Source organism: Phyllostomus hastatus, unplaced genomic scaffold (assembly GCF_019186645.2).
Source record: "Phyllostomus hastatus isolate PE091 unplaced genomic scaffold, TTU_PhHast_1.1 phas_contig_210, whole genome shotgun sequence".
Classification (NCBI taxonomy): domain Eukaryota; kingdom Metazoa; phylum Chordata; class Mammalia; order Chiroptera; family Phyllostomidae; genus Phyllostomus; species Phyllostomus hastatus.
Window position 1 is genome coordinate 12,756,097 of NW_025333737.1, and position 21,072 is coordinate 12,777,168.

The 21,072-nt window shown below is 54.1% G+C and overlaps 1 protein-coding gene across 1 annotated transcript in view; it reads left to right on the plus strand.

Moving 5' to 3' along the window:
• PRKCA (protein kinase C alpha) overlaps positions 1-21,072 on the plus strand; it is a 356,477-nt gene that overhangs the window by 290,192 nt on the left and 45,213 nt on the right. The window contains exons 9-11 of the mRNA XM_045837292.1: positions 15,880-16,011; positions 16,749-16,922; positions 19,004-19,095. Coding sequence (XP_045693248.1) covers positions 15,880-16,011; positions 16,749-16,922; positions 19,004-19,095 — 398 coding nt within the window. The remainder of the gene's footprint in view (positions 1-15,879; positions 16,012-16,748; positions 16,923-19,003; positions 19,096-21,072) is intronic.

Here is a 21,072-nt window from a genome sequence, read left to right on the forward strand (position 1 = left end):
CTCTGACCACCCTGGGGCTCCGGGTCCTTGCGACTCGAGCGTGGAGTGTCAGCCGCATCTGGGAGCTCATTAAAAGTGCAGATCCTTAGACCCCATCCTCCACTTCCACCGAGTCAGCATCTGCATATGAACATTCTCCAGGTGACCCCGTGCCCATTTCAATTTGAGAAGCTCTGGTCCAGAGGACGTGACCTGCTGGCTAATGAAAAGCAAACTCCAGTTCTCTGGTGGTCGTGCAGGCCGTGAGGACAGACTCCATCTGGCCCCGATGTCCAAATTACACAGGGTGGGGATCACAAGCAAGCACCAGTGGTTTATGACTTATGACCTAAGAACGGTTTTAATATTTCTAAATGGTTGAAAAAACCAAAAAGGATGTCACTCGTGACACTTGAAAATTAGATGAAATGCAGATGTCAGTGTCCACAAATGCAGGTTCATTAACAAGCCGAGTCTGTGTGTGTACTCTCTGATCGGCTGCTTTTCTGCTACTGCGGCAGAGTTGAGTCATTGCAGTAGCGACAGGGGGCACCCAGGAAGCCTGAGGTGTGCTGTCTGGTCCTTTACAGGAGACATTTTCTGACCCCTGGAAGAAGGGAACAATAGGAGGAGAGAACAGGGAGCGGTGTCTAACCTCATCTGTGTGATGGGAAAACAGAAGCACTGAGGGGATTTAGTCCAGCTAGTCCCCCGCAGGACCGGTCTGTGTGGGATGACGCTTCTCTCATTTCTGGTGCCCAGCCCCCTCCCGGTGACACCAGGTCTCCCCCCCCCCGCCCCGCCCCCCACCCACAGACACATGCTTTTTCGTGCATCTCAGTGCTTGCTTACGTTTCATGGGAAAGACCCTCCCTTCTGCTCCACTTCCCTCTGTCTCAAGCTTTTCCGAATCCCAGCCACACCTTTATGTAATCTGGAAGGCTTTTCCACTGGGCTGACATTTCCTTGTGCAAACTAAAGACTGCTCACTTGCTGGACACACCCGCAAGGTTTGCCACCCTCCTGTTTGCAGACAGAGCACCCTGGGTGGTGCTCTGAATGCTTTGAAATCTGAACCTCTGGCCCAGGGGGAATGCACCTTTCACCCTGCTGTCCTTGGCGTCCCAGCAGAGGACGTCTGCCCTGGTGCAGCCCAGAGTCTTCCTCTCCTTGTCTGCCCACATCCCTCTAGAGGTCGGGCAAAGCTCTTGCAGATGGACCAGCTCCTTTCCCACACTTTTTGCAATTACAGAAATGGGTAGTTCTGGAAATTTCTGGCTGGTGAGTGTTGCATCTACTCTGTGTCAAGCACAATTGCTGGGGACAAAGTTAAGGCACGAACCTTGTTATTAAGAATGTTGCCGAGTAGTGTAGGGGATGTGAGACCGTTGATCCCCTCTCTGGGTAATTATTCCTGCCTGGAGGTGGTCAGGCAGACTGGGCGATTCTATCAGGAAGGTGCAGGGAAAATGTCAGGTTACATTTCCCTTAAGGTTCTTTCCAAGATTCCTATAAGGATGTTTTTGTTGCTATTGTTAGTTCCCTTTCATCCTGACGTGGATTAAGATCTCTAGCCTAAAATAGAGCTTTGGGATTGGAATAAAATGGCCTATTTTGAGAACAATTATAAATAAATTTGTGATTACAGATTTAAAGGACCATAATTATAAGATGCAATGGAAGATCATCTACCCGCACCTATTCAGAGAGATGTGAGATTCACAATCTGACCAGTGCCCTGTCTTAGTAGGCAAGGCCTTCCGAGCACAAGGCATCATCTGTTTGTCTGTGCGGGCAGAGATCAGGGATGCTGCTACCCTTATGGGCCGTGGAATGTGGGTTCTGGAAGTCAGCCTCTCTCTCAGACTTCCTCCCAGAAGCTGCTCGCACACTGTCTGAACTTGGAGGGATGGTCCCGTGACTGCTTGTATGGAATTCTCCATTAAGATGGTTTCAACTTCCTTTTTTCCCCATTAGTATGTGAGAAAGTGAAGTTACCAAGTTATGATGGGTTATTTTAGACAGAAGTTGGAAGGTGAAAAGAGGTGTGTCTGAAAAACAAATCCTGGTTACTTGGCATTCAGTCAGCCAGGGTGTGGTTGGTTAATCAGCTGCCTGGCCAGTTTCTGTTTCACCAGCAATCTTGGGCACTTCAAGATGCTGAATAGCCCTCTGAATCATCAGGAAAAGAAATTTGGCTACAAATAGTTTAAATGGCGAGTGGATTTGGTTTTATTCTCATTCATGTAGCAGTGGCAGTCTGTGTATAAAAATGACCAGGTAACTAGCTGTGTTCCAGCTCAGACACTTGGTTAACCAAATACTCCGTGACTCCATCATGTGGATTGGCCAGAAGCAGGAGAAACATCCACGAATGGGGTGAAGCTGTTGACGTGATGCCTTGTGTAGCCACGAGGAAGAAGAGAGAAGGGCCTTCACTGCTCCTACAGAAGAGAGTTCCTACCCTCGCAGGGCTGGTGCTCATCGAAGGGGTTGCCTCCTGTCTCATCCCATGCTTTCCATGCATTGTATTTATTGATTATTTTTAGAGAAAGAGAGGAAGGAGGGGAGAGAGACTCGCCGATGTGTTGTTGCACTTTTTTATGCAATCTTTGGTTCGTTCTCACATGTGCCCTGACTGGGGATCAAACCCACAACCTTGGCGTATCGGAACAACACTCTAACCAACTGAGCTACCCAGCCAGGGCTTCCTGTCTGCATCGTAAATGTGACTGGTGGCCTGTGGTTCTCCATCTTTATTTTCTCACGGTGCTAATCGTTTTCCTGCATGCCTAGCATTTCCCCTACTAACCTAGCAGTTTTCTCCTTCCCCTGTCTCTCACAGGGCTGCCACGGCCACTTCTTAAAGGTGGTTCTGCTAACACTCCATCCTCTGCCACCTTTCCTTCCACAAAAATGTCCACCCTGGTTTGTGTGGCTCCCAAGCCTGAGCCCCGGCCACGCCGTCCACGCTTAAAGATGCACTGTGTGTTCCGGGAGCTCGAACCCCATGCCCACCTGTGTCCCAGTCTGTGTGCCCCTGTCCCGAGGCCACAGCCCCCCAGTGGGGAAGATGCCTGTGTGCCAGTCACCTGGAGAACACACCAGGCCTCCCCTCTCTTCAGACGAGGTCCGTTTACAGTTGTACCAGGAAATGTTGGAATATCTCCTCTGAGTACTTAACGATAAGGTCAGGTCTGATCAGAAAGCATCCAATGAACAGAAAAAGTGTGTCTTTAAATTGACAACCCATCTTCCTCCTTCTGTCACTGTGTATGCCTAACCACATTTGCAATTTTACATAGGCACGCAGCGACCTGAGCGTGCAGCCCACATGGGCACTTACCCTGCACCCTGCATGTCTGCGCTTATGTGGGGGTACAGGGTAACACACACGGGCTGAACCCCTCAAACTGTCCCCACCTTCTTCATGCCTGGCTTAATACAACGTGCTATATTTCATTTTCTCTCACTTTTTAGTTTCTTCCCAGCTCACTTAACGGTCATAACCTAATCAGCCATTCTCTCCCTGAGTTCTCCGATGGAGCTCTGCCACTTGCGTGTCAGTTATTTTAAACTCTGGTCTATTGTCGTTTCCAACAACACTGCTCTCTTTGGGGGCCGGTTAGGGCCACGTGCCAGCGGTGCCCTCCGCATGCTGCTTTTGTTGGTCACGGAAACCGGCTCTAGACTGTTACAGCACATTCATGTTGGAACCGAGTGGAAAATTTAAACACTCGAGTACTTGGGTGGGGGACCAGCCAGGGGAAATTCCACCCCCTCCTCTAAGCTAGAATCTACATGGAACGCTCCTTGAAGAGCATCGTGTGAAGACAACATCCAGGAAATAATGTTCAGGAAATCTCTCGTCTCCAGAACTTGTATCTGACATTGCAGTGGGTCCCCTGGAGGGGCCACAAGAGATTAGTGACCCAGAGTTATTGGAAATGGGAAAGAAAAAAAATACTCTTGGAGGTTTCACGGGTCTCGCGGAGCGTGGTGATGGTTGCGTGTGAAAACCTCAGTGTTGGGAGACTGAGTGTGTTGTTGTCACTCCCTCCGGGCGTTTGCCGTGGAACCCCAGCCCCATGGTGCGTGTGTTCACTCGGGGGCTGCCCTGAGCACCGGGCGAGTGGCAGCTCCCACTGCCTCAGAGTGAGCGTGTCCTTGCTGGTCGCTCAGAGGCCACTCTGCTCTGATGAAGCAAACCCACCACCTTGGGTCCTCGGGTCCCAGCGGTGACCCTGACGTCCTTCCCCCGTGGGTTGTGCCGTGCCCGCACAGCGTGTTTCCGTCTTTGTTATCTGGTTGGAAACTTTGTTATTCCAGGGAGAAAAGCACACGTATTACTACAGGGCTGTGTTTCCCTGTCGCGGTGCTGGTGCAGAACCAGGTGGGGCTGGAACGGGACATAGAGGAGGGGGAAAGAGGAAAGGATTTGGGCAAAGCCTCTGCCGCTCTGGGTCCCTCCTGCTGGGAAACCGCAGCTCCTCCCGACTGGCGAGGGGCCGTCCCCTCTCCCGAAGGACTGTCCTGTCCCCTGGCCTGCGGGGCAGCCTGGCTCTCACCTCGTCAGTCCAAGGAAACAGCACAGTGAAGGTCAAATTCAGACCCCAGCTCCGCCACCTCATAGCATTGGCCACATAGCTCACCTCTTTTACCTCAGTTTCCCCATCTCTGAAATGGGGACAGTCAAAGCGCCTCCCTGCGGGGGTTGTCGCGAGGACTGAACAGTGACCGCAGAAGGTGCCCCGAACCGCGCCGTCCAGATGAGTGTCTGCTGCCGCCGTCACACTCAGCACTCCCCCACGTCTCACCCGTCGCTGCCCTCCCTCGTGGAAGTGCCCCTGTGCCCTGCCGTCGTCTGAGAAGCTGTCACCCACATGAAGCGGACCCTTCGTCCTGCTCTCTGAACCACCCATGGGCTCCGTCAGCCAGGAGCAGTGACCCCGCCTGCCCCGCCCGCTGCATCCAGGGAGGACGTCCTCAGGTCATTTAAGAACAGGGTCAAGAGTTCTCGAGTCAGCAAAGCCCCCCATGTGACAGGCTGTTTGTGGGCGCGTGTTTCTGACATTCCCTGTGCTTCTGTCTGTGGGTGTTCCGGCGAGAAACACAGGTTATTCTGCCTGAGAGGGAAAACGTCACCTGCGTGGTGGAAGGTCGCCCTGGCCCGTGCAGTGAAAACGGAGCGCCATCCCCACCCCACCCCCCAACACACACCTCTTCCGAAAGTGGCATTGCTCCCTCGTTCGTGGGCCAGCCTTCACCTTGCAGCTTGTTCTGAAAACAGAGTTGCCAGCGATCAGTCCACTGCTGCTCCCCAGGGGCCGGTTCTCTCGGCTGACAGGCTGGAAAGGAAGGTGCCGGAAAGACTGTCTTCCTGACTCCTGGCAGCGGCTGTGGGTGGCTCTTGCCCGGAACTGACAGCTTTGGGGAAAGGGGGCAGCCGTGGCCTCGTTTCTCACTAGGGGCGCTCCTTCCGTGACCCACATTCCCCAGGCCCCGCAGCTTGTGGTTCCTCTGAGAGCACAGCCGTTGAGTTATTTTATACATTTTACTGGCCTTTCCTTGGTCTGTGGCATCCCCCCATCTGCTTCTGAGGCCGGGAACATCCTGTCCCCCGTCCTCCCACCCCTGAGGCGGACTCTCACAGCGAACACTGTGGACTCTCTTGGCCAGCAGGGGGCCCCCCAGGTTCGTTTGTGCCAGGTCCTACTTGCCATCCCTTTGCTTCCTCCAGGAGGAATCTCTCTTCTTTTTTTTTTAATTTTTTAAAAGATGATATTTATTTGTTTTTAGAGAGATGGATAGGGACGGGGAAAGAGGGAAAGAAACATCAATGTGTGTGGTTGCCTCTCATGCGCCCCCTACTGGGGACCTGGCCTGCAACCCAGGCATGTGCCCTCACAGGGAATCGAACTGGCAACCCTTCGGTCCGTAGGCTGTCCCTCAATCCACTGAGATCCAGCCAAGGCTGAGCCTCTCTTCTGAGGCCCTGGCCTGGCATCAGCTACTGGGCTCTGACTGCACCCCTGTCGCTGCAGGAAGGAAAAGCTCTGCACAGGAGGAGGTGAGGAACTATAGTCCATTTTACAGATAAAGAAACTGAGGCCTTGGAGAAGTTGACAGTGCCGTAGTTGGCACTCCAGTCCATGTCTGCTGGACTTGAACTCCTATGCTCTTCAGCAGTGGCCTCCCTCACCTCACCCCACCCCACCCTACCCCCGCCCCCAGCTTCCCTGTCAGCCCACTGCCGCAGGGGCCCAGGAACCACCCAAAACAGTGCAGCTGCCGCCAGCCTTGGAAGCAGGTGTCCCATTGAGCTATAATTAGGTCCCTTGTTTTTAAAAACTCGTGTGGCTTTAAAACACTCAGTGAAGATAGGATGAAATCAACGATTATGTAAATTTTGATTATGCTAAATTTAATTGCCATCGGCCCTGCTTTCAGAATGCTAGCTGCTGTCAATTGGAGACATTTCTAAAAACCTTAAATTGAGTAATTGAGGAAAAGTAATCAGCATTTGAGGGAAAGGATTTTTTTTCCTGTTTCTACCTCTGTGTGGGTTAAGTTTGGATCCTTCTTTGCCAGGTGCCCAGTCTGCCCACCTCCCCTGTGGCAGCCACGCAGTGATGGGGAGAAGTGTCTAGAACGTTTCCCAGGGATCTGGGCTTTATTGCCAGTGGCTTTTTTTTTTAATTCAGGAGATGCCATTCTGTGATCATTTAGCTTCAGTTGAATGTCCCCAATGGTGGCTTTTTTTATTGAATTCTGCCCTCATGGGACTATCATCGTTTCTTATCACTTCTGAAATTGCTCAGTGTTTCTCAGGCCACCCCAGGCCCCTGGAAGCCCTCACTGCCGCCCTTCCCCTGCTCCTTGTACCTGTAACTGGCGAGGCCTGGGCCCCATCGAAGGTTAGATTCGGGAGACACAGAGATGCGTCTGGTTGGGGGCTTGCTGATTTCTAGGAAGAAAACTCCTAGGGATCCCAAAACACACCTCTGGAGTCAGTCCACACTCCACTGGCATTATGCCGAGGCCCAGCCGTCCTGTTGGAGATTGGAGCCCTCTCCCATGAAGGTGCAGCTGGAAAGATGGAATTTCTGCATTGTCTGTGCCGTTTTGCAGCACTTACGGGAACCTGACCTCTGTGGACCAGACTGGTGAACCTTAGGCAGGTTTCTGCTACAAGGTCCGGGCTCAAAGTGCAATCTGTTTTGAAAACATACCACAAGAGGGCAGCAAAGATCTGCAAATAAAAGAGTCCATGAAAGCCTGTTCATGGGATAGCAATGGACTTGTGCCTGCATCTCTGCTTTTTGATGGATGTGAAGGGGGGATTACCTCTGTGCTCCCAATTGCCCCGTGGTCTTAGGGACTTGCCAGGGTGCTGAAAAGTCAAGACATCAGGGTTTCTCCGGGTCTGGGTGGCTCCTGCAGCCTATTCTGGCCTGCACGGGCTGCAGCCCATCTCATACACTCTGCTTTCTCAGGGCAGAGAAGTCCCCACTTCTGAGCAGTGTTGTTGGCTGTCAGGAAAACCATTTACTTTGGTAGCATCTGTGAGTTCGTGTGGCTTCTGATCCTGCCACAGCCGACTCACAAAGCCATTGCGGTGCAAATTCCAAAGGGGAGCATTCCTGCAGGGAAAGGACAGAGGATTCAAAAAATCACTGAGTGCCCAAACACTCTGACCGCGATGTGCCACAGCCGGGCCTGCTCACTCGGGCCTTTCTGGGAGGTGGACCAATGGTGTGGTCGGGGAGAGGAAGACAGTCTTCTGCAGATGGGAAAACTCAGATGGTGCTCTCGGTCCCGGCATCCTCCCATACGTCTGGGCTCTCAGCAGCCGGGCAGGACTCAGAGCAGCAGCCTGCCCCGGGCCAGTGTAGCAGGCGAGACTGGCCACACTCCTGCAGCCCAGGGACTACCGTCAGCCAGCCCAGGAGGACGTGTGTTGACACTCACCGGCCACCTCTGGAGGTGGGGAAAGCTAGGCTGGTGGAAGGACAACCCAGCGGAACAGCTGAGGTGTAGAATCCTCGGCCTGAGAAGAACCGAACCCTCTGTTTTCCACTTTGGGCAGACACTACGTCCCAGGTCCCCCCTTTGCCCTCTCAGAGTGAGGCTCAGTTGCCATGACAACAGAGGCCCGCCGGCTTCCTGTGAATTTGTTTCCACAGTGGCAGCAGCATAAGTGGATGTGTCCATAAAAATGTTTCTCATTAAGAACATGATTTAATGTGGTTTCCCGGAAATTTCTGCTCCACAAAGCACTTCACTCCCCATGCTGGCTGGCCGCGAGGCAGCTTTGGCCAGTACTGGCCAGCCTGTCCAGCATGGTGGAGCAGTCCGAACAGTAATTTAGTTCAGGTGCATTTGAGGATCTTTGTTCATGTTCTGGTAAGTTAGCAATGCAATACAGACGTTCTGTGTAAATCTGACTGCAAATGAGGACGGACAGTTTGCGAACCTGCATCATCTAGGCAAACTGGAGCCCACCGGCCACGTGCTGCCTGTTCCCTAACACGAGGCGGCGTCAGCTCGCAGCGGCACGCACGCACGCACGCACGCGCTCACTCGGGTGGCTTTCCCACCGAACCAGCAGGGCTGGCTCGCAGACCCCGAAACGTAATCATTTGACTCCTTACATTTTCTCACCTTCTGTAGAGGAGAATGAGCCCTGAATTCAAAGAACAGAGTTCTGGGTTCAGAGCCCAGGGAGGAAAATCGACTTAGACTCGTCACTTAGCCTCCCACCCCCGGGGCTCAGTCTCCACATCTGGAAGGTGGGCGGCCTTGATTAGCTTCTCTCCAACTTCCTTTCACATCCCAAAGGCTCCCTCCCCTTGTGCGGTTGGTTAGAGGTCACATCCCAGGTGGAGCAGCCCTTGGCACAGGGCAGTGGCCCTCTGCGGGAGGACCTAGGGTCCTGTTCAAGGACCGATATAGAGGAAACAGCATTCTTGTCGTCCCCGCCGCTCCCCACCCCAGCACTGCCCTGACCCTGTGCCGCAGCAGGTGGGGAGTCAGTTCTGTAGGCGTGTGTCCTCACCTGTACCCAAGCAGGCCCGCCCTCCCCAAGGACCCGTCTGTGGCCAACAGCCGCCCCTGCGGTTGCCAGCGGGAGACTGAGCGACACGCACCTGTGATGTGCTGCTCACCTCTGAACCCCACTCCAGAGAAAACTCAGGTGCCAATGCAGTCGCTGCCTGGCCCCGTGCCCCCAGACTAGAGCTGCAGATCGGGCTGCCAAGTCTAACAAACAAGTAGCAAAAGGGAGTCCCGATCGGGACGTCGGATACAAGGCCTAAAAGAAGCCGAGCCCCTGCCGTCAGGAGTCGGGCGGCCTCTCCCTTTCCTTGGACTTTGCGCGGTCGGTCTGGTCGAGCTGTCTGGAACCCCACCCCACCCCTTCGTCTTTGCAGTGCCTGCCCTGCTTGCCCCAGAAACCCCACATCAGGAAACCCGTCCTGGGGAGATCAGGGAGGTGCAGAGAGGCTGGATGCAGGGAACGCTGGGAGCAACCCGGAGGCCCGGCAGTGGGGGAGCGGTTACATCGCCTGCGGGCGCCCGCCGTGGGGCCGTGTGCGGTCACCGCAGTCACCCAGCACAGGGGTCCTTACGAAAAGTTCGCGCCCTCTGAAGGGGTGAAGCGGGCTACAAACAGTGTAATTCTGTAACAACGTCAAAGGAGAAAATGTGAAAGAAGAGCTAGAATATCCAACAGCCCTGGCCAGTGGGGCTCGGTTAGCTGGGCATTGTTCCCCAAAGGGAAGGGTCGCCGGTTCGATTTCTGGTCAGGACACATGCCTGGGCTGCAGGTTCAGTCCCCAGTCGGGGAACGTGGAAGAAGCAATGATCAATGTTTCTTTCTCACATCGATGGTTTTCTCTCTCCTCTCTCCTCTCTCCCTTCCTCTCTCTAAAAATAAATAAAAATCTTTGGGTGGGGGGGAAGAATATCCAAAATATTAACAATGTTATCTCTTAGGGATAAAATTACAGATATTTTTACTTGTCCATGCCTGTTAAATTTTCTAAAATGAACATTATTTGTATGACAAGAAGCAGCCTTATGGTAGAAATTTCATAAAAGCAATCATGCTACATTTTAAAACATTTTACATTACAAGGAACTGCCTTCCCCGCATACACGTTCATGCATCCGTAAAGGTGTCGGAGAGCCGCCCCGCCCCAGGCTCGCTCCTGGGCGCTGGCGAGCCGTCAGCAACCAGAACAGAGGAGGCTCCCGCGCCCCATCCAGTGGAGGGAGAAAGAGGAGCACACGGCGGGTAGTGAGAAGGGCGTGAGGGAGAACACGCCGCAGGAAGGGCTGGCAGGGAGCAGAGACGGCCTGGGCCCATGTGGGTCGGAGACAGCAGAAAGTGCGAAGGCTTTCCGGCAGAAGCCTGCTTGGCGTGTCTCAGAAGATGAAAAGTTGGCCAGAGAACAGCGGGCATTCTGTTTACCCAGCTGTGCTCCCCAGGAGGCTGTGACAGCCATTTAGTAGCATCATCTTAACCCGTTGCCTGGTGACAGAGTGGCAGGTAATCAGTGTTGTGACTCAGGGTTTGTTAGAAATACGCAGGCCTACTCCATTAATGGGATCATTGAAACACCTTCCTTGTTCCTTTGTGGTTGTCGCCTCCAAAAACCATGTGATTTCTCTTAACAAATGTCACCATGGGTGCAGGTGAACATGTGCACATAGCTACCCCAGAGGTGAGGCGCTGTGCTGGGGTCCTTGGTTACTCATGGCATGGCTGTTTCTGTCACCCACGGAGCAGCATGGAGACATCCTCCGTGTTACATCGCCAGGGTCACTCAGCTAAGCCGTGGACACAGAGCATTTTCACCTAAAGGAAAAAACGTTCAGAAGAAATCCACAGTATTCATCTGCTGTTACAGTTGCTCACTGTTGGCCATCTGCCCTCAGAATCTTAGAAGTAGAATCCTACTGTTTCAGGTTCATCTCTCTACAATCTGCAAACATCTTTGATACATATATTCTTCAAAGCTGTACTTTCTGTTAGGCAAAGAGATATAGTATTGCCAAAGAAACTTTCTCAGAAGAGGTATGAATGGACACAGTTATAGTGGAATGGAGTTAAACAGTACAGCATTCTTCTGAGGGCTACCCAAAGGTTCGGTGATTACGGGACAGGCCCCCTGGGAGGCTGGCAATGACTGGTCTCTGCATTCCTGCTGTGGACGCGTCTCTGGGCTTGGGTTCCTACTGAAGACAAGTCGGCACTTCTTAGAAGGATTGCTAGGCAGGGGGCTGTTGTATTAGGAGGCTGGTGACTTACGACTCCCCACTTTCCCTGTGTCTTTATTCTGTCTTCCCGGATCCCAGAGCTAACATATAATCATTATGCAAAACCTAAACATTGCAGAGTATCTACGGTATTAAGTTAAGCCATTTGGAATTGCCATTCGTGTAAGTCAGATTGTCACATTTCAGCTATTGCAAATAAATGGTCCAGCCTAGTAGAAAATTAATATCTCCTGCAATCTGATCATCATAGCTATGCAGCGTGGTCCTCTGGTGCATCCACCACTCAGCTGTAATCTGAAAAGCCCCCTAGCCGTGCACCAAACGTGGAGCCTCTCGAAGTTCACACAGACAGCGCCCTGGACACGGGGGCACACACACCTACACGCCAGGACTCCAGCCCCCGAGAGTCTGGGCTTGCACTACTGGGGTTCACTGCGTGCTGTGCTTTACAGAGACACCACCATCAGGGTCCTTTAAGCAGGGAACACCTTCAGTGACTGCACACTGTTGTGGCTTTTCAAGGATGTATCTTGTGTACAATGAGACGCGTGCTGATTGTTAGTAAGTATTCCGATAGCAGGGAACGCCGGTCATTCCCACACCCTGGGGATCCCATGGGCAGCATGATGCCAGACTGGGCCTGGTGCTGATGAGCCATCTTCCAAGGAACCTGGAAGTCCGAGGTGTTTCGTCATAGCTAATAAGCCGTGCTGAGTTTTCGTACGATTTTTAAAAACAGCGTGCTAAATCTTCAGCATGTGAAGTCATTTTTAGTCCATTTTACAACACCATTTTTAGTTTCTCTCTAAGAACTTTCTATGCCATTTTAATTAGCTGGAGGTGAGGCCCGCCCCTGCCCCTGCCGCGTGTGTGGTAAGGTCGGAACTCAAACCCCACGCTCCGGCCGCTTCTCTCTAAAGAAGTTAACAGACACTATCACAGCTAAGAGGGCATTCCCCCCCCACACACACTCTTGTGTTGGGGACGGGTGGAGGAGGGCTTCACTGGAGGGGCACGGTGCAGCAGCCGGGATCTCCGCCCCAGCGGCTGCTGCCCGAGCCTGGCGCTCCATCAACGGGCCTCACGCGAGTGTTGGAGATGAGTGAGGTGGAGCTCAAGGGCTGGGGTTTATCGGCAGGAGAGTTACCGGCAGGAGCATTACCGGGGGACTGCTGTGCGCTTTAGGTCCCCAGCCCCAGCTGATGTTCTGTCCGTCTTCCAGAGACACCCTGTCCTCCCTGCCCCGTGGTCCGACCCCGGGTTGTGTGGTCAGGGTTTGTGTCGCTGCAGTGAAGCATGTCAGTAGGCTTATTTTTATCCCAATGCCCGCATGGGCTCGCCGGAACATCTGTGGTTCGGCCGTCAGCTTCAGCCCAGTCGTCCCACGTGCTGGTTTTAGTTGCACTCCGGGCGAAGTCTGAATGATCCATGGCCGCCAGAGTCAGGTGAGCAACCTGCAAGCCGGGAAGAGCGGGCGTCTGTGCCCACAGGGAGACCAGTTGCCAAGCAGCTCATTGAAACGCTCGAAGAATGAGGTGCCCTGCCGCCCGTTGGTCAGAGATCAGGGCTGGGTCGGGGCGGGCAGGACGTCTGCTCTGAGGAGGGCCCCTGCGGAGAAACCCTCCCAGGGCCTGGCCCCCGGCTGGCTGGCCCAGCTGCCAGCCTTGCGCGCCCCCTGGGGAGGGTCACTGCGTGGCTCACCGCCCTCCCTCCCCCGGGCGGTGGCTGCCCCAGGACGGCCAGGGATTGCTGTGGGAAGGAGACAGGCTCGCGTGTGACCACCTGAACCCAGGGCCCGGGGGCCAGTCTCTGAAAGGACCCACCTAGTGGCAACTGCTTGTCTGACCAGGGCTGGCTACAAGTTCACTGTGCTGTTTATGATTTAGCCTCTTAAATTCTGCCAGCCCCAGTGTTTAATGAAGTCATATGTTTTGGAATGAATGAGTGAATGAGATATTCGGTGAGTGTGCAGTTACATACCCGGTGAAGTGCTCGGTCTAAAGGTACAAAGATGAAGGGGGTGGCCCCTACTGTCTGGGACCAGATGGCAGACCAGTAAGTCCGGGAAGAAGGGATGTTCTGCCACAAGGATTTGAGAAGCCTTTCCACACTCGACTGAGGGAGGACTGCCCCTCCCGTTGGCAGGGGATCTGCACGGGGTCCCCCTGAGCTGCTTGGCCCCTCCGTCCTGTGAGCAGGGGTCTTCTCTGTGGCTGTTCCTCCGCAGCCTCACAGGTTGATCCACGGCAGTTTAAGGTCGCATTGCAGTGGGGTCCAGAAGTGCCCAAATGCAAAAGTGTTTTTTTGCATTTACATCCCTCTGGCCTGACTGTGGGGAATACCCTGCACCTATCACTAGACTGAGGTCATAGCACAAAACCCATAGAGCTCTTGGGTTACGGTCCCCTGTGCAGGTGACAGGTGCTTGGGTGGAAAAGCCCGTCTCTGTTCTGGAGGCCACCACGCACATTGGCCCATGGTCCCTCGTACGCGGCCTGTGGCAGTGGGGTGTGCCGAGGGCGCCGTCACCGTTCAGGACTGCCGATGGGTCGGGGGCACCCGGTCCCGGCCACGGGCAGCTGCACAGGTGAACACGCTGCAGCTGCTCCCAGTGCCCCAGAGCCACGGGCCCCTCGTGCTTGGGTCTTTCCAGATGTTGCTGCGGAGTTCCCGACAGCATCAAAGTGACCCCTCTGTGCCTCTCTCTGATAACTCTTTCTCTTTATAAATCACAAGAGCAGAATAAAGTGGCTTAGTTAGTATCCTCACCTCACACTTGAATTTCCCGATTGCTCATTTAAAGTTAGATGCAAACCAGGAAGTTTCTCGACTTGGAATCACTCCCAGGGCGGCTCTTTGGAGAATGGGGGCTGGTCCTGAAGTTGAGGGAGGATCTGATGGACTCCAAGTCCTGGTTCTTTTTCGCAAGTCTGTCTGGAAATTCCTCCCATCCTCCATCAAAGGGGAGGCCAGGTCACATGTCACTGCAGTTCAGGCGTCACCTTGACCGAGCATGGGTGTCCCCAGGGGCCCCTAATGCCCACGGTTCCCGCCATGCACTGCCAATAGGGGTCCAGTCCAGCTGTATTTAATACTTTCGGCCTTGAGGCAGGAAAGTGGGGGCCATCTTTCCCCATGTTCTGATGTCTCTGCTTAGCTGGGTGTGCGCACTTCACCCAAGCATGTGGTCAAACTGTGAGGTTTGACCCCCTAAGGGCCAGTTGTTTTTATCGGAGAAAAGCATCTCCTCTTACCACAGCCTCTGACGGACACAGTACGGCTTCATTTCTTTATCCATTCAGCCGAAGTGCTCAGTGCGCACCCTGTGCCGACCGATGTGTTAGGGCTGGGGCCCCAGAGACGGCAATGGGGGCCCAGTGTCTTCAGCAGAGCCTAGCACGGAGCAGCTCACTCGTCCCCCATCCCACCCGCACCCCCAAGCGCTAAGAACTGACGTTGCAGAGCTTTGGTTGTCGAATGAGGCCTCACCAGCACCTTCTTTGCCTCCTACACCGTGTTCATGGGAACCATGTCGATTTCAGGGCTGCCCTGGCTCCTGCCCCGAAGCTCAGCATCTGCCGCAGTGGGGAGGGGGTGCGCCCTCTCACTGAGAATGTATTCAGAGCTTGCGTCTTGGCCCTGCAGCCCGGGGCTGTGGCTGTGGCTGCAGAGGTTCAGCCAGGCCCCCGGACCCTGGCCTTCTCAGCTGCTGACACGCCCAGCCACTGGCTCCCTCACTGTCAGGCAGATTTCAGAATGCAGACCCTGGGGGGGGGGGTGGTCCTCCGTTCTCCACAGCCTCCTTGGCTGACAGTTGAGATGTGCCCCTGTCATCCCAGTTGCCTCTCCTGTTCTGCTGAGCCTCTTGCTTTTCACCTTTAACATGAGACTGACTCCCCCGTGATGAGGGTGCGGTCTCTGCTGGGTCTTTGTGTGGCCCGGGTCTAATTTACAGAAACTCCTTTTGGTAATTCACCTCACTGACCACGTGCCCTTCAGGCTCCAAGGGCGGAGCGTGTTTCCAAGGTGTGAAACCAGATTCTCGGCGTATCACCATTTCTTCTCATGACTGGAACAAAAAAAACCACTCTGTTCTTCTTACCTTGCCTTTTAAAGTAGCAATAAATCATCCCCACAGCTTGCCACTTAAGCAGCTCCTCTCCTGAGGACACGGCCCTCCCTTCTTGCAGGGGTACAAGTTTCCGTCTGCAGATTCAACTTAAATTGGAAAATCTACAAATAAAAACATCAGCACATAGGTTCTCTCTTTTATGATGATGACTGTTGGCCAGCCCTGGCTCCCCGAGAAGTTAACGTCTACATCCCAGAGTGAGAACCAGCCTGCCCTTGCCAGGGTCCCGGGACTGGATTCTCGATTAGCTACTTAAAGAGTTGTCTGTTCATAGGTAAAGGCAATGTTTTGGAGCTTTGCAAACGCTGCCTCAGAGGGAGTGCAACCACCAAGTATGAACAGCGATGTCATCTCGGGCTCTTTTCTCGCCTCATGCCACCTCCCACCTCCCAGCTGGCATCAAACTTAGTTACAGCATTTTCTATCCATCTCTCCCCTGGGAAAAAAAATGACTGATTGTTTTCACCTGTCTGTTTGTTGTCTAGAAAGCCAAGCTTGGCCCCGCCAAGAAAGTGATCAGCCCTTCAGAAGACCGGAGATTTTCCAACAACCTGGACAGAGTGAAGCTCACTGACTTCAACTTCCTCATGGTGCTGGGGAAGGGGAGTTTCGGAAAGGTAAGGAGGGCAGTGGCCTGTGGCGTGGCCAGGCTTCTGTACGGCGTGCTGGGGTCATCCTGCTCTTTGTTGCATTGCCAGAGCTGCCCTCCCAGTTTCCCTGCTCTCTGCACATGTTTCTCATTTCATTAAAAACAACCGTGTCCACAAAGCTCCAGAGGGGTCACTGGGCCGCCATGTCGGTGTTCAGGAGGACAGCCTGGGTGCTCCGCAGGGTTGGCTGAATGCAGTTTTCACAACTAAAACTTGAATGTCGACTTGTAGTAAGCAAATGTAATAATCACAAGAGTGAACTGGGTTTCTTCAGCCTATATGTCTGCATTAGGCTTTTCTGGCCCCAAATCCCACCATAAATCCAGGAACTGATTTCTATCCTGCCTGTTTCTTTGTGGTTAGTACCTGACTGGTCAGAAGCATATAAAGGTCAGTCACTTTTTTTTGGCTATAAGGATGCCCATGAAAAAATGCTAATTTAACCCTAACGCTATAATTTGCATATTTCTATTAGCGGTCACAACAGCGCCACCGTGTGGCAACAGCCTGCACAGTGTGCAGATCCTGCTGCCTTAAAAACTACGCAGTGCAGGAGAAATTGAATGTGCAGTGACCTGCAGTATCTCACAGTCTGCGCGTGATGTGGAACTTGATGACTGTTTTTATACCACACGTTTCCACATTTGCCTGCACTGTCTGAACTGTCACCTGACGAACGCCTGGCCACTCTCATCTGTTCTCAGGTGATGCTGGCTGACAGGAAGGGAACAGAAGAACTCTACGCCATCAAAATCCTGAAGAAGGACGTGGTGATTCAAGACGACGACGTGGAGTGCACCATGGTGGAAAAGCGGGTCTTGGCCCTGCTCGACAAGCCCCCCTTCCTGACGCAGCTGCACTCCTGCTTCCAGACAGTGGTAAGGCCCCGGGCTCATGGCTGTGCTCGGCACAGCACGCCCACAGGGCTCCCTGAGCCCCGGTGCCCTCGGCACCCCAGCAACTTCATTCCCGAAAAGAAGGCTGGAGAAAGGCGTCATCTGGGGACCGCTGGGCCCTGCAGTCTTCTCTGCCACCCAGAGGTGACTGGAAACAACCTCTCAGTCAAGTGCCGCTGGTAAATTTGGAGCGCCCCCTCCCTGGGATGTGCCCTACTTAGAGACTTGGCATCCATTCCATTTAATTCAGCAAACGTTTTATCAGAGGCTTTCCTCGTGCCAGGCAGTGTGCTGGGACTCAGAGACACAGAATGGAACAACTCACAGAGCCGGCTGTCTGCAGGCCAGCTCGCCAGCTGCCAGGCCCTGCGCTGGGGCACGCGGAGACTCGGTTTCATGAAAGAGTGTGTTCTTTCTCAGAGCACACAGCAGGGGTTGGCAATCTGGCCTGTTTAGCACAGCCCATGAACTCTAAGAAAGGTTTATAAAATAATAAAAATCCTATTTCATGGCATGGGAAAAGCAGGTGAAATGCACATCTCAGAGCCCCAAACAGCTCTGTGGGGACACAGCCATGCTCAGTCACTTACCTGTCGTTTACAGCTGTGTCCATGCCACAAAGGTGGGGCTGAGTCCTTGCGACACACACACAAAGCCTAAACTATTTCCTGTCTGGCCCTTTAAGGAAAAAGTTTCCAGCCCTGTCATATGGCAGAGCTATGCAGAGGATGAAGAAAGCTCCAGAGCACTCACCAGCCAGTGGCGGGCCGGGGCCCTGGCTTGGTGCTCGCACTCGGCCTGCAAGAAATGTGAAGGCTGAGACAGCGCCGAGGTGAAGCATCCCCAGAGATGCACTGTCCAGCCCGCAGCCGCTGTCCTTGTAACTTATGACTCAATAATCAGTAGCTGTAACTGTTACTGCTGTGATTATTACTGTCTTCATCTTCCCATTGGCCAGAAATTGACTTTCCATTTTCTCTCTCCCTTTGAAATCTGTTGGAAGATGGCCCTCAATGCTCTTGGATTTTAGAATCTCAAAATGGCAGGGCGGCCACACAGTCTCAGCGTGGGGCTGCAGAGCCGGGCGCAGGCCACTGCGTGTCAGCCGAACGCCAGTGGCCCGCCGCTCCCTGCTCCCAGCGGCACCTAGGTAGCGCCAAGGAGAGAGGAGCAATGTGCTGAGAGAGAGCTGTGCCCTGAATCCCAGCCCAGATCCCGTAACCCTGGTTACACTGATTATGCTCCAGAAAGCTGCAAAGCAGAGAAATAACGGTGGAATTAAAGTTCATAACAGGAAAGCTAGACACTGAGGCTCCCAGAGCGCTGTCCCGCCTGTCAGCTGCAGCTCGTCGTTGCTGTCCTCCCTGAGCAGCACTTTCAGGCGTGATAACCTCCGAGAAACGGTGGTGCTTTCTAGGGGCGAGCAGAGGTGAGCACCTGTCACCTGGATGCACTGTGTGGTTACTTATTTCACCATTAGACCCCCTCTGTCTCCACCTGCCCCAATATAGTGTCCTCATAAATATGCACATTTACGTGGTTCTATGGGGTACGCCCGTTGTGGGGCCAACACTCAGCACAGCAGCAACAGAGGACGTCCAGAACCACATTTGGGCTCCTTGTGGAGGCAGAAGAACGCTTGATTGGCCTCTCCGTCGACTGTCCCCTCCCCCACAGTAAATGTCACTGAGCCCAAGGTTTGTTTTCAGAAGCATCCAGTTAAACGCATTGCTGCCTTGCTCTCGCAGGCCTCCTAGGCATCGAGAACAAGAACACTCGTGAAAATTAAATAATTGGCCCATGTGGATTCCTCACATCGCCCCTGACTTGGACATGTGTGAAGCGTGTAGGAGAACAGGGAAGACCCTCTGAGGCAGGGAGAAGGGGCAGACCTGGGGACACACACATGGAGGGGCCGCACTGCGCTCCTCTGTGGGCGCACCCCACTCTGTCGGCGTGCCCCACGTTTCGCCGATGCGGGAGCAGACCCGGGTCTGGGAGGGCGCGGGGCGATGCCCCGCCCATGGAGCAGCGCAGCTCACGTGTCGCCCTCTGGCCCGCAGGACCGGCTGTACTTCGTCATGGAATACGTCAACGGCGGGGACCTCATGTACCACATTCAGCAAGTAGGGAAATTCAAGGAGCCACAGGCAGTGTGAGTATGCGTTCAAGTCCCTTCGCTCAGACACGCAGCGGCCCGCGGGGAGCTTCTGCTGGGCCAGCAGCGCGGGGGCTCCATGCACTTGCGGTGGGGCGCCGTGCCCTGCGGTGGGGGCGGGTTCATAGCGGAGTCCATCTCAGTGTGTAAGCCTCAGGAGAGGTTTGGTAAGCCTCTGGTAAACCGGAGAGGGACTCGGCCAGCCACTCGTCTATTGCGTGTGAAAGGAGTGAGCACCCGGGTCCTTGGGGAGCCCACCGTCTGCCCTGGAGTGGGAGAGGTCTCCAGACAACGGTGGTGCATTGCCACAGCTTTAGAGGTGACACAGGACACCACGCAGAGCCCCAAAGGTGGGGGAGGGAAGACCGTCCTCGGGGACTACCCATCGCAGCAGCTCAGGAGATGGAGCAAGACGTGGAGGGCAGTGGAGCAGGGGTGCTGGGTGACAGGCCTCGCAGGTGTCCCACTGAGAAGCAGGAAGGCTGGGTGGGGCGTCGGTGAGGCCTGACAGCACTGGGCTAAGTTTTCACACAGCCCTCTGGCCGAGAGGAGGAGGAGGATGGGAGGGAGTGTGTGGCCGGAGAAAAGTCAAGGGACAGGAGAAGGGGCGGAGCTGGAGGAGTCATTGTGTTTGAGGGCCCTTCTGGGGGAAGAAAACCAGAACTCAGAGACTGGAGGTGAGGGAGAGCAACCTCTTCAGGTGCTGCCCCATGGAGCATCCGGGGCAGCCACCAAGGAGGAGGCGTTCTGGGGGGAGAATGGGGAGCTTTGCCTGAAGGTTGCATTGGGATGCTCCTCGGATGCTGGGATGTGAGTCAGTGACACAGGAGACAGAGCCGGGACCTGGGGACCTGAAAAACCATCCCGTTTTCAGGGGCCAGGAAGCCCCCGGAAACTCAGCAGGAGCCAATCTAAACAAATAGCGATTTCCTTTCCCCCCACGAGATGCACAGTGGCATGCACGCTGGTGAGTCAGGTGTGCAGGTGCTGGGACCGAGCCTGCGCTGCGGCCGAGGAAACACCACAGCGGTGTGGAGAACCGGCCGGGGAGGGTGGCCGGAGGCTGGCAGGAGTTCTTTGGTAGCAAGTGTAGAAAATGCAAAGGCAGGTTTTCCTGTCTTCCTCCCTCCCAGTCTCCAGAAACGCCTGCCCCATCCCAGCCCTCGTGTCGTTAGTGAGAGCGCGTTAACGTGCTGAGGCTGCCCAGTGGAGCTGGGGGGCATGGCGCTAGGACCAAGCGGCAGAATAGCCTCCTCGTGGTGTAGATAACATAGAGGGCAGTCCACTCTCATTGTATTGGGGTGGCCAGAAAGGTAATATTTTTTAAAAAAGAGGAAAGCATGAAAAATAATGTAAAAGTCACCTATAATCCCACCTCTTTTTCCTCTCCGATCTGTCCGCCTCCCACCGGCCCTCAGAGGAGGTGCCTGCTCCCCACTCAGGGTCCGGTCCTTGTTGTTGGGGGTGCTCTGCCCGGGCAGACAGAGACTCAGGCTCCTGCTGAGCCTCCCGGTGTGATGTTCGCGCCCGCAGTTTTGTGGCTTCTCAGACTTCAGAGACTCCTAAATACGATACAAATTTTGAAACATCCTTCAGCATTTATACTGAGTTTCAGATAATAACCTATGAGCAATTTTGAAATAATGGCAGTAACTGCTTTTTATTATGAATTATTCAAAACGGTAACCTCGGGCATGAATCACAGTGTCCCATTTATCCTGGCGCCCGGGGTCGGGGTGGGGTGGGGTGAGGAATGCAGGGGAAGAGTCCGCCGCACACGGTGCTCTGCCTTCCAGGGAGTAACCGCGTGCGTGGACACTGCTGCCCTCTGCGCGTGAGCAGGCAGAGGGAAGTGCGTTCTGCCGCAGTCCTGACAGGAAGGCGTCTAATATCCACTCCTTTAAAGACTGTATTAGGAATTTCTCTTAAGCAGGAAGTCACCTGTGCACCTGCCCCAGACAAGAAGTGCTTGTT